Source organism: Myotis myotis, unplaced genomic scaffold, assembly GCF_014108235.1.
Source record: "Myotis myotis isolate mMyoMyo1 unplaced genomic scaffold, mMyoMyo1.p scaffold_m19_p_8, whole genome shotgun sequence".
Taxonomy (NCBI): domain Eukaryota; kingdom Metazoa; phylum Chordata; class Mammalia; order Chiroptera; family Vespertilionidae; genus Myotis; species Myotis myotis.
Window position 1 is genome coordinate 57,444,870 of NW_023416390.1, and position 17,389 is coordinate 57,462,258.

The window sequence follows — 17,389 nt, forward strand, 5'->3', positions numbered from 1 at the left end:
ATATTCACATATGGAAGCTATGCAAGCTTTTTCCAACCCTGGCGTGCCCCTACTTCCTTGGAATATTCATATTTGTTTGCTCCCCCCCCCCCCCCCAAATTACCTTCCATATTGGATCTTGCCTTAACTGAAGGCATTAGGTATTGACTGTGACTCTGAAGGAGGAGTTGAAGTGTGTGTGTGTGTGTGTGTGTGTGTGCGCGCGCGCTCTAAAAGCTTATGTAAAATGATATTTAAAATAAAATAACTTATAGACATGTATCTGACCCACTCTTCATATGTCCAAAGTGGAAAAACTTGGGAAGGACACCTCACGGTTGTGTTAAACCAGTCTAAATTTGGTTAAAAGTTCTAGGAGTCTAGGAGACACAGTTGAATTTATGCCAGGATGTGTTGTCTTAAAATAAACTTGACTGCACAGCAATGCTGGTAGAACCAACAAAAATGCTGCACATGAAACAACTAAAATGTTAAAAAAAAAAAAAGGTTATTATCGAAGAGTTCCCTTCTCCAATACTTAATGCGTTCAAAATTAGAACTAACAGAAGCTAGCTTTTTCCTTCCTGCCAATTTTAGAAAATAAGCCATTCTTAAACTTCCAGAACAGTATCATTTCCCTCTGGGATTTATGAAATTAAAAAGCAGAATCAGGGAGACAAGTGCTTATGAAATGGATGAGAGTTTAGTGACCTGAAACTCAGTGGAATTTTTCTCAGAGTTGTTGACAGCGTGAAGGGTAAATACAGGCACTTGCGAATGTTTTTATTTCCTTTTTATACTCATGTCGCACTTTCAGCGTCCTGTCTTCTGACTGAAAGAATCCCATCTCAGCGATATTCAGCTCACTTCCCAGCTCCAATGGAGAGCAGTTTCCAGGCGCTTTATCATGCAGTTGAGGAAGACTGGTTAGTTAACCCATCTTGTCTCTGGAAGAACTTGGAGTGACAGGATTCTGCTGGGCTGTCGTGTTCCACGTTGGGGAGGACAGGGCTGGTAACTTGCTCGTCTTCTTAGCGTGTCTTGAATTGCTTTTCAAGGCAAGCAATGTGTGGCATAAAGTTTATATCTTTATATCCTATATAATAAAAGAGTAATATGCAAATTGTTCCCTCAACCAGGAGTTCGACTGGGGGTTCAATCGGGAGTTTGACCAGGGGGTGGGGCTGGCCCTGCCCGATCAGTGTGTGTGTGTGTGTGTGTGTGTGTGTACATACACATGTTCATAGACACACATTATATGTATTTTTTTAAGGTTTGTGTCCCCCCCCCCCTTTATTGTTGCTTGGACAAATAGAGCACATTTTAAGTGAGAGTAGTGTTATTAAAACCATGATGAAGATTTAATTTCACATTAAATTCTGGGTCAGTTGGGAATTTGGGTTTTGATGGTAAATATAGATTGTATTAATTGTCAGGGAAGTGGCTTCTTAAGAGTTGCAATATCACAAAATGATCGAAAAGCTGATGTTTCAACTTGTGCTGTTGTAAATTAATCACAGGTGTGGAATCTTGAGGCTTGTGATGAAAAGACTGCTAAGGATCAACTTCAGGCATGTTTTATTGTATAGAATTAATCTATAAAAATGAATCTTGGTGCAAAACTATGTGCTCTAATTAATAGCAACTCAAATCAAGAAGCTGTAATTCCATTAGTGGACTGAGTGCTTAATGATACTTGAGATTAAAAATATAGAAAATGTCTCTACTTTGTGGTTACTCGCGTAAATTACTGAAGTAAGGAATCCAAAGATTTAAGTATGATAGATAATGTAGTCTTGATACTAGTACATGCTCCTGGGAGTGGACTCATCCCCACCTTCCCACTCCTCATCACTCCCACCCCAAAGGATCCTGGGACCTAAAGGAGGATTCTACAGGGGTTTGCCCTGATTCTAGGTAGGCTGGCTTCTGCCGTGATCTTCACTTGCTACATCCTTCCTGCTTTTGCACCTTCCCTTTTATTTTCTCCCGACACCTAACATTTCCCATCTTAGAGCCTGCTCCATTTTAATTTTCTGCCATGTTACCCTCTGTCTGAGCTGGGTGGTGATTTGCAGATTCTCCATCTCCTCATCTGCTAGGTGGGTGGTGGTTGCCTGTTTTATAGTTGGGGACTGGAGTTCAGACAGTAACGCGCTCAAGATTCCAGAGCCTGGGAAGTGACAGACATAGGTCCAGCTTCCAAACTGTGATTCCAAGCCTCCGGCTCTTCCCACAAAAATGAATCTGGATACAGTATGTCCCTGCCATTAACAGGCACAGCACAGCATAGACTCAAGGGCTAAAGTTGTACAGAAAAAAGGTAGAAGAGCTTTCTGACTAGTTTTTAAAATAATAGTTTTATTGAGTTAGTTCATTTACCAAAACTCCCCTTGTATGGTGTGCAGTTCAGTGGCTTTTAGTAATCCAGAGTTGTGCCACTGTCATCACTATCTGTTAGAACATTTTCATCACCCCCAAAAGAATCTATCAGCATGTAAGACTGATTTTTAAAGCTAAAATCACTCAAGTTGAAGTCAAAGGTTGGGCTCCCAATCATCCTGTGACGTGAATGGGACAGAAGCTGAGTTCCTGGACCAGCCCCACAGTGGATACCAGTGTTGATTGCCCATAAAGGAATCCTCCAGAGCAGTAAATTCTCAACCATTTTCTTAAAAACATGCCCAATTTTGATAAACTCAAAAATCTCACATTCTTCTGCCCATTTCTACTGTGAAAACAATAGGATTTTGACTTTTTTTTCTAAACACATTTATGTTTTGGATTTTTCTAAAATATATCTGCTACCCCCATTATTTTGATTGGAGAATCAGCTGCATCTCAAGACTTCTAGGTCATTTTATTGCAGGTTTGCTTGGACATATTAAATGAATCAGTACAGTCATGATTTGAAATGACTCATGCATTGAGCAATTCCATGTGTAAGCTTAGTGATCCCAGCCAGTGAGTGCTAATAACAGGCAAGTTTATTCCGCGGATCTTCCTACTTAATATTTAACTTGGTCCATTGCCTCCTTTCTGTTACCTTCTTATTAAATTAAGTTGAATTACATTATATAGCAATTTATACGTTTGTTCTTTTCACTGTGTGGTATAAAAAGGTTGGGGTTGGGAGAAGGGCTGGTGGGGTGGGGAAGACCATTAAGAAGATAGCATTGTCATGAGAAGAACTCATCTTTTCCCCACTCTGGTCCCTGGCACCTTGACTGATGACATCTGGAAGGAAGCCAGTGAGTTAGAGCCCAGCCACGGGAATTGTATCAGGGCCTGGTGCCAAGTGACAATCTTGGGGATAATTTTCTGGGAAAAAAATTAACATTTTTCTTATAAGATGAGGCATCTTCTTTCTTACATTTTATTGACAACATTGAAATTTCCAGTAATATTACAGTGTTAGCATGGCATTGAGTGTTGTTCTCAAGTTACTTCTCTGTATATGTAATTTAGAAAAAGATTGTGCCTATAGTATCAGAGTGGGAATACTTCCTAGTTTCTATATGTAAGTCATTAGGAAGCTAGGGTTTAGAGTACACGTTTTGTTTACACATTGTTTTTTGTAAGAAACACTTTACTTCTCTCTTAGTCTTTATAATTTAGGATTTGAGGGAGTTTTTGTGTGTGTGTGTGTGTGTTTTTTTTGCTTTGAATTAAAAGCTATGACAACACTGAGAGTGGATTCTGGTAAGCCTGCCTCCTTTTCCCCCATTAGCATAATTTTTATTGTTCATTTCCCGTGGAGGGTTTCTCTTATGCTTTGAATTCATTATCATGGTTCACCCACCCATCCATCAACATTTATTAAGGACCTTATGCTTACAAGACTATACCTGATGTTTCAGAGATGAAAAAATACTACTTTGAGGAACCCGCAGATTCACTAGGCAGTGAAATAAATAAAAAAAATGAAATGTACCATTTAGATTCTGTGATCATTCAGTTTTGGGATTATAGATGAGGGTACATGTAACTCAGACAGGGTGTGAGCCTGGGGATTTCAGGGAAGGCTTCCATCAGGAGGTGATTCTTGAGTTGATCCTGAAACATAGCAGTTTGTCAGAGGGAAGCAAGCATTTCAGGCAAGCAAGTGCAGAGGCAGGAGGTAAACAAGATTGTGGTGTCCTCAGGGAGCTGTAAGGTGTGATTAGGGTCAGGGTACCTGTGGGGTGATGGCTAGATGAAGTTGGAGAGGTCTTGGGCCGGGTCATGGAAATCAGGGAATTTGCACATACTAAGGAGAGCCATTGACAGCTGAGCTGAGGACAGGCAGCTCAAGGGACATTGACTGCCCTGTGGCAGGTACACGGAGGAGATCATGGGAGAGGCAGTTGGAGTGCTGCTGGTGGCAAAAGGTAGGGCTGGGACAAAGGCAGGGGTGGGCTTTGGAAGGTAAATGTCTCCGTCGTAGGATTGGTCATCGGTGGTTCCATTGCCTGAGATAGAACATAAAGGAAGATGAGCAGGTTTGAGGTGGTGGGTGAGGTGGACATGCTCACTTTAGTTTTGTTCATCAAGTTTCCCTGCTTTGGGAACTGGATGTATTCTCATGCCCCTTGAGAGGCTGTATCAATAGACCCCACAGTTATTCTATTCCTTTTTGTGTGTTTTCTTATTCAATTATAAATTATTGATACACAAATCAGATTGAAAGCAACCTACTGTGAGTTACTAACTAAATTGCTAAATAAAATGAGAAATGTTACTCTTACTTTTTTTCTTAATGAATGGGTTGGATGCCGTCTTAGTTGAAGAGTAGGTGGAAAAACCATCTCTAATTAAAGAGGTAGCCTTTCCTGTTAGCATAATTTTTAAGGAATCCTGCTAGAAATTGTAAAAGACATATCTAAACAGAGGATCTTTGAGCTGGAGGGAAGCTTAGCAAGTTGGGCCACCATTCTCAGTTTATAGTTCAGAAAAAATGAATGCCAGAGAGGATAAGCGACTTCCCAGTCACAGAACTGTAGTAACAGGGTATGTCTAACTCATTAGCTCAGTGTTCTCTCCATCGTACCTTGACGAATCCCTGCGAGAATACCATCAAGATTATAGGGCAGAGTATGAGGAACTCAAGGCTGCTCCCTCCGTGTAGACTCAGAATCTCCTGACTTCTTGACTTTAATCTTATTTTAAATCAACATCACTGTTCATCAGTCAGCAAATACTTGTTGACTATCTAGTATGAGAGAGATGTTATTATAAAACCAAAAAGATAAATAAGAGACTGTTTTTCTCTTCAACAAACTTGCAGGTTAACTTTTCAGATCACTCACTACAGGACTGGCAATTATGTTATATAAAATGTGTAGCTTGTCTGACATGATTATGGAGGTGTAGTCTGAACACAGACACACAATAACAACAAGAAAATAAAGCCATACAATATATTGTTTACTATTTATTTATTTATTTATTTATTTATTTATTTATTTTTACTTTACTTAGCCGTTTTTGTTTGTTTGTTACCTTGTTTTCTCTGCATGGGAGGCAAGCAGTTTCATTCCTAGTCTGGAAATGTCTTTATGCCTGTGGACAGATTAAATATATTGGACCAAACAATTAGAAAAAGAATGCTGATGTCTTTAATTCAGTTTCTTCTCATTGAACCTAATTAGGGAAAGTGCTCTGGTGAAAATTTTATTTAGATTGCTAAGGGGCATAAATATTTGCAAGAGGGCATTGGAGGAATGGTTTTTAAAAGCTTTAGTTTTCTGTTCATTTGTTTTGGTACCCCCTCTTTTGTAGCATCCCTCTTCAATATTTCTGGAAATTTCTGTAGGTACAGTTTTGAAAAACTTAACTTTAATTTGGAGTAGTTGTTTAGTGGACAAATGTATTAAGAAAACGTATTGCCATTCTAAAGTAAAGACTGCCTTTATGAAGTAGTACTTTTTCTATAAGGCTTGATATATTTTTTTATGTTTCTTGTGTTAACCTGTTTCACTCAAATAAGAGTATTTGGAACTTTGTGTACTGTTTTGAATTTAAGTCCAGGGTAGAAACTTAGCCATTTACTGACAAAGAAGTTTTCTTGACCAAATTTATGAGCTTGAATTTGTTAATGCTTTTGTTTTCTTCTGTAATTTTAAGCTTCGTTCACACCACAGATACCTAAATAAGTTTGGTATGACGCCAGAGCCGGCTTTGGGCATACAGGAGGATGTTGGATGCAGGGGTCCCTACTGTGAAGAAGCTCCCCATAGAAGCTTTGCTAATATCTATTGGTCTAGTGGTCTAGTGAAGGTATGTATACGCAGGAACCCCAGCGCAAAGGTTAGGAGTAACAATGCAGACACCCCTTTAGAAAACCAGAACATCTGGTCTGGCCCTGTGGGTGGCATCCCTGTGAATGCTTACAGAGTGCTTTGAGATCATTAGATGATGAAAGCCTTTACAGCATTCTGTGTGAGGGTAATCATCAAGGATTACACGCTACTGAGAGACCACAGATAAAAAGTGGTGTCTCCCGGTGATGAGAGCGTGGGAGTACTGCGGAGTGGGAGTGGGATCCACACACACACAAGCTGCACCCGGTACACTGAGAAAGACCAGCCAGTTACCAGGGAAATCTGGATCTGTTTTGGGAGGAGTGGGTTGGGAGGATGGAAGAAATGGCTTGTTCCTCCTCTGTTACCTCTGCCTATTCTCCATCCCTCTCTACGTAAGGTGTGCTAATTCCTCATTCAGAACCTTTTTGAGGCTTAGATACAGCTGGGGTAGAGCCACTTGGGTTTGGGCTGGTGGGGTGTCTTGAAACTCAGAACTCATCCAGGAGTTGACATGACTCCATGGAGCAGCCACAGACTCATGAACTGGGTGAGGACTAACAGGATTTGAAAAATTAACACCTATGGGATGAGGGAAGATAGGAAAATAAGGGGGGAAATGTGACAGATCCATTGAATTTCTTTATTGAGCTACTAACTGCTCTACAAGGTCTACTATGCAATTGGTGACGTTAGCTGACCAGAAATGCTCCTTCCTTTCCAAACTGATTAACAGAAGACACCATTGGGCATTGTGTAGGGAAAGAAATAAGAAAAGAAAAGGAGAAGGCAGGAAGGGAGAAGGGAGAGAATGCGTGAATTATGTGGGATACTTAGGAGTGAGGTGTGTGTTTCTTTGTCTCCCTGTCTGTCTTTTGTTGAATCTTTTCCCTGAAGTCACACCTCCTGTCTAGTGGGAGTTGACAAAAGGGAATTCTATTTTAGACTCGAGCCTTCCCATCTGGTGTCTGGATTTCTTCTAAGTTGCCACTAGTGGGGTGGTGAGTATGGGGCATTATTTCTTCATGTTCTTCTCTTGCACAGACCTTTATATTTATTTAAAAACTGCTATTTTTTATGAGACAAAGTGGTCAAATTTTGACCTTTCTATGACTCAACCTAATAATTCAATTCTCGTGATTCTCAGTTTTCATCATTGCTCCTTAACTATTGCGTTTATAGTAATAGTTCCCACTTATTAGCACCCACTGTATGTGATGTATGTCACATGTGGCAACTCTACAAGAAAGTCATGGTGCCCATCTGGCCTGTGAGAGACTTGGCTCCCACAGTTGGCCCAAGATTACATGTGTAGTGATTGGCAGTGCTGGGATCAATCCAGGACTTTTTGGTTCAAGCCTAGAACCCTCTTAGTGCTATAGAATCCCACAGCCATTGTTCCCTTAGGTTTTCTCCTGGATCCTTGTGCTTCATCTTTCTAGCACAAATAAATGAGTCTTTGGCTGGACAGATGAATGGATTCAGATGAGGATGTTTGAGATTATACATATTAGAGGCCCAGTGCATGGATTCATGCACCAGTGGGGTCCCTCGGCCTGGCCTGTGCCCTCTCACAATCTGGGACCCCTCAGGGGATGTCTGACTGCTGGTTTTGGCCCGATCCTGCAGGCCAGGCTGAGGGACCCCACTGGTGCACGAATCCATGCACTGGGCCTTTAGTATGCATATAAGATCTTTGGTTAATCTCTTCCCACCCCCCCTTCCCCCTTCCCTCTGAGATTCATCAGTCTGTTCCATGTTTCCATGCCTGTGCATTGAGTGTCTGCCCCCTGGTGGTCAGTGCATGTCATAGCTATTGGTCGAATGGTCGCTTAGGCATGTGTGCGTGCGTGCGTGCGTGCGTGCGTGTGTGTGTGTGTGTGTGTGTGTGTGTATACCTGAGAAAATAGTGTTTCCAATGCAGAACTCCTTCCCAGGGTTCCTTTGAGCGTTTCTAAATTCTGAAAAAAACACACACAAAAAACAGTTAATCAGGTAAATAGGGAAAAGTGTTGTAATTCTCCCGTGAGAATTAAACAATCAACAGAGTCATTTGTAGAGCTGAGGAATCCACTGAGGTCAAGTTGAAAGCTAACCTATGGAGTTGAAGGATAAGACTGACATTTCCCAGACCCAGGACAGGATGGGAGCCCAGAGGAGAGAATCGGTCATGATTACTGGTAGATGTTGATGTTGCTATGTTGTAGATTACGTGGCCCCGTCTGCTGCTCCTGGTGAGTCATCCATGCAAATAAAATAATATGTTTATATGTACAGCATAGAGTACACAAATCCTATGAGTAGTATTCCAAGAAATACGTTTCCAAAACAAAATAAGTCTTTAAAATGGCCTTTTCAACATGTGATTCTGGGTAGTGCTATTAACTTTGCTTGTACATCTAAATGCAGGTTATTGCAGGGGTCAACACACTTTTTCTCTAAAGGGTCAGAGAGTAAATATTTTAGGCTTTGCAAGCCATATGGACTTTGTCACAACTATCCGCTCTGCCGTTTCAGTGTGAAAGCAGCTATAGACTATACATAAAATACACAAGTGGGCTGTGTTCCCATAAAAGTTTTATTTACCAAACAGACTGAGGGCTGGATGGGGCCCGCTGTTGGACTACTACCCAGGGCTGTTCACTGGCATTTTCTGGCATTCGAATATTTGTTATAGGCTACAATTCTTTGTAAATTCTATTAAGTTTTTTCTTACTTATTTAACAATTATGTTTAGATATCCATAATAATGAGTAAGAAATATTGGGAAGTATTTTAAGAATAACTTATAATTGGAGGGATTCCAGAGAAATTCCTGGGAATTCTCACTTCTCATTCCCAAGTCCCAAAGGTTAATGCCTGTTGTATTTATATTTCTGATTTGGAAGCACCCAGAGAACAGGATCTGCGGTATCTCCCTGCTCCTCCGTACTTCCTGGTTCAATCAGCAGTTATCTTTTCCCAACGTTAAGTGGCGCTCCCTGTTCTTTGTGCTGTGTGGTGTCCCCTGAGTTTATCAGTTGTCTTCGGCATATGACCTACTTTCTTTCCCACTGGGAGATTGGGCAGCTTGGAAACCAGCTGAATTCTCCAGAATTACTAGTAGATCAAACCTGTTTTCCCCCCCAAATCCAGGTGCCTGGAGTAGATTATTCTTCAAGGATACACAACATTTTATACTCTTTGTTGTGACGATATTATATTAGAGCCAGAACAAGAGGATATTTGTAGTATCGTGCAGGTGATTTGTGTTATTGTTTGGGATTTATGTTTTTCTGCCACGGTTTTAGCACTTCTCTTATTCTCTCAGGGGTAGAAAACAGGAACGGGAACTAAGAATGTCTGCTATGGCTCTGGATGGTTTGGCTCAGTGGATAGAGCGTCGGCCTGTGCACTGAAGGGTCCCGGGTTCAATTTCAGTCAAGGGCACATGCCTGGGTTGCAGTCTTGATCCCCAGAAGGGGCTGTGCAGGAGGCAGCTGATCAATGATTCTCTCTCATCATTGATGTTTCTATGTCTCTCTTCCTCTCCCTTCCTCTCTGAAATCAATAAAAAATATATTTTTAAAAAAAGAATGTCTGCTATGAGCATGCAGTTCAGTTCTTGCAAACAGTCAAGGTGGAAGTTAACTTACTGGTAATTAATAACACAGATTTGAGAGTCAGTAAAACTTGGATTCTTGGATTTGCCACTTACTTAAAAAGTGTGATCTTGGACAGTTTTACCTAACCCATCTAACATTGCTTTCTTATCTTTTTTTTTATTTATTTATTTATTTATTTATTTATTTATTTATTTATTTATTTTTTAAGTAGCTTATCCAATATCTAACTCTTTTTTTTAAATAATTTTTATGTCTTAAAGTATTACAAAGAGTATTACATATGTCTCCTTTTTTTTCCCCCCTTGACATTCCCTCCCCCCCCCCCCCCCCCCCCGTGTCTTGTGTCCATTGGTTAATCTTATATGCATGCATATAAGTCCTTCGGTTGATCTCTTAATCCCCCACCCAAACCCTCCCCAGGCTTCCCACTGTAGTTTGACAGTCTGTTCAATGTTGCTCTGCCTCTGCATCTACCCCTGTTCATCAGTCTATACTGGTCCCCATTATCTGTCCCAACCTCACCGGGGCCATCCCTACCTCACCGGGGCCCTTTCAACCTCACCAGGGCCGTTTCAACCTCACCGGGGCCGTCACGACCTCACTGGGGCCGTCCCGACCTCACCAGGGCTCTTATCTTTTTTAAAAAAAATATGTTTTTATTGATTTTTAGAGAGAGAGGGAGGGAGAGAGTTAGAGAGATAGAAACATCATCCATAGGCTGCCTCCTGCACACCCGCTAATGGGGATCAAGCCCGCAACTAGGGCATGTACCCTGGCTGGGAATCGAACCAGTGACCTCTTGGTTCATGGGTTGGCGCTCAACCACTGAATCACAACGGCTGGGTTTATCTTTCAAATGGGAATATATTATCTTCCTCTCAATTTTTGTGTTGTTAGGATTAAATCGGATAAAACAAATGAGGTTAAGCACAGTTCTAGAACCAAAGGCTCACTAAATGATAGCTGGCATTATGAGTAACACTGGAAGATAGGAGGTATTTTGTGTGTCCCTGGGAAAGGAAAATGAAACACAGAGGTGAAATGATTTGTGGAAGCTCATATTTAGGAGGTTGGAAAACTGGGTGTGGCTGTTTCCTCAGTCCCTGCGCTTGCTAGCATGTGCTGCTGCCCATAGTAGTGTCTGTTAGTAGTAATCCTACAGCAAGATACACCAGGATTGATTTGGGTTGTGGGGTCTGAGTGGCTAGAAGAGAAAGTATGGTGTCAGGTGTACATTATGATTTGATACTTGTATATATTGTAAAATGATCACCACCATACGTCTAGTTAACATCTGTCACCATACGAGGGGTGATGTCTTGAAAGGCCAAGGATTTTCAATATTTGGAAGCCATGATTTCTAGAGGCCAAGGATACAGTTGTGGCTAAAAAGTTGAAAGAACTTGCCCTGGATTTTTTTCTCTTCCTGTTGCTTAGCTGCTATGTTGAGTGCCAAAAACTCGTTTGATTTTAAGTGCCTTTTATGCTTGCCTGTTAGTCAGCTCCCATCATTTGACAATGACTCAAGGCATATTCTTTTAAATTGTATTACACAAAAACGTAGTGCTGTGGTAAGCCTGCAATTGGAGTTGGATTTCTCCTTTTCCCCCTCCTCACACTCAGCCTCCACCACTTCCCAGGAATGTGCCTCTGACCTTTATGGGTCACATTTTCACAGGGCACGAGGCATGATTAGCTGCCAATAATTAAACCTCCAGAGCCAAACACATGAGTTGGCTAAGGTTTTGGAAAAAACTCAGCTCAGTGAAAGTTTTGTGACATGTTGCTGGAGTTTGCTATATAGATACTTATTTTATAGCACTGATTTTAATTGGTACATTGATGTCTTTAAAAAAATTATTTGAAAAATCACACTTGGGGGTTTGAACATGACTGCTCTACACTACCTTTCAGGCTCTGCCAAGCTTGCTTACTGGCATCAAGGGTGTTTGTGGGGAGACTGGTTCTCACTAGGACGTTTGAAGAGTTAAGTGTCCAGAATTTCCTCTCAACTTGAGCTCCCACGTTACCAACTTGAGTTCTTCCTTGCAGGACACCACGGTTTTGACTTCCATTCATGGGGTGAGAGCTGATGAATTTTAAAAAAGATATGAAATTATGTTTAATTTGGAGACATGATATTTATTCGGTAGCTCTTGAACATCAACTATATGCTAGATGCTATGTTCTGTGGAGAAAGGATATAGCAGCAGCAGAAGAATATGTGACCCTCATCTAGTATAAAGTAGATAAATTGAGATAAACTCAGGTCAAGGCAGAGGGTTAAATGCCAGGTTAAGTCATATACACTATAAGTACCAGCAGAATTAGAGTGGAAAGATCTGGAAAGTAGAAGAATCACTAGAGAAAGCTGAACAGAGGCAGGAGAACCTGGACATAGTTTTGAAGAATGAGAAGGTGGTAGGGCTAGGGAAGTATACGCACCTTTGTAACTTTTTTAAAAGTCCATATCTGGGTTTTAAAAACAGAATCAGAAAAATATGCACCAGCATTTTCTTATTTTCTTGCTTATCTCAACCTGCTCCTAAACAGTACGTACCTATAAATTAGACACGGAGAGCCCTGGGCAGGGCAGCTTAGCACTGGCCCTCTCCTAAAATGCAGTTGGTCTTTGGCAGCGGGAAAAGCAACTTCAGTGTGAATCTGCCAAATTTCCCTGGCCCAGCATCTTGGAAAATACCAGGATTTCAACAGTTTGTTCTGAAACTCAAGGTTTGTGAATGCTGCTTAGCTGATGAATTTGTTTTTAAGGATGTCCATTCTGTAAGTGAATTTCTACTCTTTAACTTCACTAAATGATTGTTGAAAATGTCATATTCCTGGTTGACCTTTCTATAGAGGTGTGTGTGTGTGTGTGGCGGGGGGGTTTGTATGCCTTATTTTTATTGCACCTTACAATTTTAAAATCAAATTGATCACGAGCTTCAATTTGAACCGAAGCGAGGACAGGTTTGACATTATTTGTAAAAGCATTTCCTTGAATTTCAAGGTTGATGTGATTTTCCTTCCAAATAATTATTGAGGAATGCTGTGTTTTGGGCTTGTTTTCTGCTTAGATGTATTTACGTGAAATTTTTCTTGGCAACGTGTTCCTTGAGGTTAAAAAAAAACACACTGTTTTCCGAAAGGAGTAAGTTTTCTCAGTGTTTTGTGTCACTTAACTATTCGAATGGGAAAGTTTGGTTCTAATAAAAATTTCCTCTTCCTTTGGCCACTGTTGATGTTTTGAAAGTCCTCCTAAAGGAAAAGGGAGCTCGGGAGGCTTTTTGTTTTTTGTCAGTTATCTAGAGCCCCTTCCCTTCCGCTCTGTGCTCCTTTTCCTTCATTGTTTTATGAGCCTTTGAACTAGATCTACCAGCAGCTGAGAATGGTGCCTGAAAACGGACCCAACCAGATTGTTTGTGGGTGGACAACAAGAGGCGAGTTGCTCGGGCACACGGGGTGCCTCTCAAGCGGCCGGGCGTCCAAAAGAGACTTTCACTCCATTCTCTGCACCGCTTGAACTTTATATTTTCAAACCAACTACATATAACAATTAATATATGCAAAGCCCTTGGTTTTATTTGTTTGTTTGTTTTGTAATGATATATGGGATTTAAAAGAACATGATCTTGAAATTCACCAACGGCAGGCCTTACTTGGTTTTGTGTCATGTGGAAAATTATTTGAGAGCAGTATGGATCTAGGACAGTGATGGCGAACCTTTTGAGCTCGGCGTGTCAGCGTTTTGAAAAACCCTAACTTAACTCTGGTGCCGTGCCACATACAGAAATTTTTTGATCTTTGCAACCATAGTAAAACAAAGATTTGTATTTTTGATATTTATTTTATATATTTAAATGCCATTTAACAAAGAAAAATTAACCAAAAAACGTGTCATAGGTTCGCCATCACTGATCTATGACCTCAACATACTGCATGCCGGTGTTTTTCAACCCTCCCCGTACTTGCTTTAACTATAAATCAGCTTTAGTTTTGTGGTCCCAATTGAAAGGCTTGTCAAGTATGCACTTCCTTTAGCCAGTACATTCCCAATTGCAGAATTTTATTTTGCTTAGACGGTTTTTCTTTCTTCTTCCCCTCTGCAGCGCCGAGTCACTTGTGAGCCTCGCCTTGGAGCTCCTGGGGATTTCTCATTGTTCCAGGAGATTCCAGGCGCGCGCCTCCCTCCCCACGTCCCTGGTGAACTAATGAGCGAAGCTCTGCACAAGAGCACAGCGCTTGAAGGGCGGCAGGAAGATATGACCTGGAACCAGCTCTAAGGTAGCTGCGTCAGCTTCCCCAGGAGCTCAGAGCAGCATTGCTGGAACCAGCAGTAGAGCCATTTCAACAAATCACCTCTTTTAATGCTCTTCGGCAGAGATCAAATCTACACGGTAATTTCTTAGCCACAATGATCATTTCTTCGGTTTATATGAATGTAATATAAAAAAGTTTAGAATCAGCCTTAATTCTTGCATGGCCTTGAAGGTAGGCTTTTTTTTTTTTTTTTTTTTAATGGAGCTGCACAGTTATTCTTCAACTTTGGCCAAGTTGTTCAACTACTACCATTTCCCTACATGTAAAATGCTTCTGCCATTCTTTTCACCTTATAGGTCCACTCTTCTTCCCTCCCCTGCCCTTTTAAAGAAACTTTATGTTTTACAGTAATTTTAGGTTCATAGCAAAATTGAGCAAAGAGTATAGAGAGTTCTCATATACCCTGTCCCCATACATGCACAACCTCTCCCACTATTAATGACCACATCAGAATGGTGCATTAATTACAACAAATGAACCTACATTGACACATCATCAGCCAAAGCCATAGTTTATATTAGGGTTTGCTCTTGGTGGTGTGCATTCGATGGGTTTGGGCAAGTGTATAATGACATGTATCCACCATTGTTGTATCATACAGAATAGTTTCACTGCCTTGAAAATCCTCTGTGCTCCACCTTTTTCTCAGTCCGCACCCCAGCCCCTGGCAACCACTGATCTTTGTGTTATCTCCATACTTTTACCTTTCCTGAACTACATTTTAATATTATGCTCCCTGTGGAGTCTTTTGAAATCTATGGACAGAAGTCTTGCCATCAGGATGAAATGCCATTTAGGTTGTGTTAAGCTATGGAGGTAATACAAATACATGCTTTAGACTAGAGTCTAAAATGTTTCTGAGGGGAGGCCTTAAGTGCTAAACGTGTGTGCCTCTCTGAGTTAAATGTTGAGATTGCTCAGATAAGATTTGAAACTTGTGTAGACAGAAGCAAGGAACTCAGGTTTGCTCTATGCAGCCTCCCTAGTTTGTCATTGTTTGGAGAAGGACTGTAGTAGCTGTCAAGTGCTTTCTTTTTAAGGGAAGTCTAATTCATTGTTTTAAAAAACCTTGTTCTTTATATAAAAGTTTATTTTTGATTATTTAATTTCAAATATCACAAAACAGTGTAAAGTAAGGCATATACTATATATAAGTGCCTGTATTTACATATATATAATTTTCTCCATTCCTTCTCTCTTTTACCTGTAGCTAATAATTTTGAAGACACATTTTTTCACATACAGATCTTTTCCTCTACAAACAAACTGGGCATATTAATTATGTTTAAAAATCGATGGTGACTGTACATTTTATTTTATGACTTGGTTTTTCCTTCTATTTCATACGTTGTGGATATTTTCCCTTTTAAGGAGAATTTTTCCTTTTAGTGGAGTCTCAGTCTAAGTAATGACTGCTTAATGCTCTTTATATGGCTGTAACATAATAATAACCAGTCCTCAAGTGAGACGTTAGCCTGTAATTTAAAGGGGGATATGGGTGGGGGGAGACCTCACGTTAAGGAAAAAACAAAAGTCATGACTGTTGACATTGGCCTTTTAGTCGTTAAGGATGTGAGCTTTTATTTTCAAAGGCAGATGTTACACAGCTTTGGGGCTGTTGCTGAGGTGTCACTTATGTCAAATTTTCATCTCGGGAGTTTGGAAGGAAGTTTTTTGGCACTGGGCTGCATTAATATATTACCATAGTTGTTAGTTTTGGCTACCATCCTTGGAGCGTTTTGAGATATTTTCATGCCCATTTAAGGTGGCATGAGGTTGAATTAGTTTTAAGAGGAAGTAATGAATAATAGGGATAGAATTAAGAAACTGACTTATATTTTGCATATATGCTTATTTGCGGGAGGAGGAGGAGATGGTGGTGGTAGTTAATTGCAATTAACCCTTTGATTCTTAATTATGAAACAGGGTTAAAATTGTCCAGCTCAGTAGTTTTATGAGGTAATTGATGGTTGGACTTACCAGAGAAGTTTTCAGATATCTGGGGCTGGAAATGAATGTTTGTGGTGTTGTTATTTTATAAAATATTTATTTTTAGGAAAGTAATATAATCAATATTTATAAGATTAGAAAGGGAGCCCTAACCAGTTTGGCTTAGTGGATAGAGAAGTCGGCCTGTGGACTGAAAGGTCCCAGGTTTGATTCCGGTCAAGGGCATGTACCTTGGTTGCGGGCACATCCCCAGTAGGAGGTGTGCAGGAAGCCAGCTGATCAATGTTTCTCTCTCATCGATGTTTCTAACTCTCTATCTCTCTCCCTCTCCCTTCCTCTCTGTAAAAACTCAATAAAAAATATATTTTAAAAAAAAAGATTAGAAAGGGACAGGAGTGAAATATAAGTCTCCCAAGTGCCCAGTTCCCCTTCCTAGAGGCAACCACTGTTACCAGTTTCTTGTGTATTCTTTCAGAGATTTCAGGTCATACATCATATACCAGCATGTAACCTATAGATTATTGCAATTTTTCTAAACGCAAATAGTAATGATATACACTGTTTTGTACCCCTTTTTTCATTGAAATACTATTTCTTGGAAGTTATTCCTCATTAATACTGCATTCTTTTTGTATGGATGTCTAGTATTCCACTGTGTGGATGCACCGTGATTTATGTTAATCCTCCTCTAAGGATATTTTTCCATTGAGTTTTACAGAGAGTGGAAGAGAGCGGGAGAGACAGAGAGAGAGAAACATCAATGTGAGAGAGACACATGGATTGGTTACCTCCCACATGCACCCTGACCCGGGCCAGTGGTAGAGCTTGCAACCGAGTTACGCGCCCTTGACCAGAATCGAACCCGGGACCCTTTAGTCTGAGGGCTGATGCTCTATCCACTGAGGCAAACTGGCTGGAGCTGCACTGTGATTTACTTAACCAGTACTATATTGATGGCCATGTAGGTCATTTTCAGTTTTATTTTCATTAACAAGCCTGTAGGGAATAACCTTGTACATATATCATTTCAAACACGTTCATGGGCATATCTGTAGGATCCATTTCTAGTGGTGGAATTGATAGGTTAAAGGGTATGGACATTTTAATTTTGGTAGAAATTTATTGCCAAGATGCTCTAGCCATAGAGCTTGCAAAGTTTCAGATTTCACCAGCAGTGGATGAGAACACTGCCTCCTCACACCCGTGCCGGTCACAGTACAGTTGTCAAACTGATAGGTTTTTGTTTTTTTCTTT

General features: G+C 40.6%; 1 protein-coding gene across 9 annotated transcripts in view; it reads left to right on the forward strand.

Moving 5' to 3' along the window:
* ACVR1 (activin A receptor type 1) overlaps positions 1-17,389 on the forward strand; it is a 129,465-nt gene that overhangs the window by 39,916 nt on the left and 72,160 nt on the right. For 6 of the 9 annotated variants that reach the window (XM_036319155.1, XM_036319146.1, XM_036319151.1 and 3 more), the window contains exon 2: positions 13,975-14,262. In XM_036319155.1, the coding sequence (XP_036175048.1) occupies positions 14,233-14,262 (30 nt within the window). In that variant the 5' untranslated portion in view covers positions 13,975-14,232. Of the gene's footprint in view, positions 1-796; positions 906-972; positions 994-6,084; positions 6,238-13,974; positions 14,263-17,389 lie in introns of those variants that run through there. The other 3 variants (XM_036319147.1, XM_036319148.1, XM_036319149.1) reach the window with 3 other exon arrangements.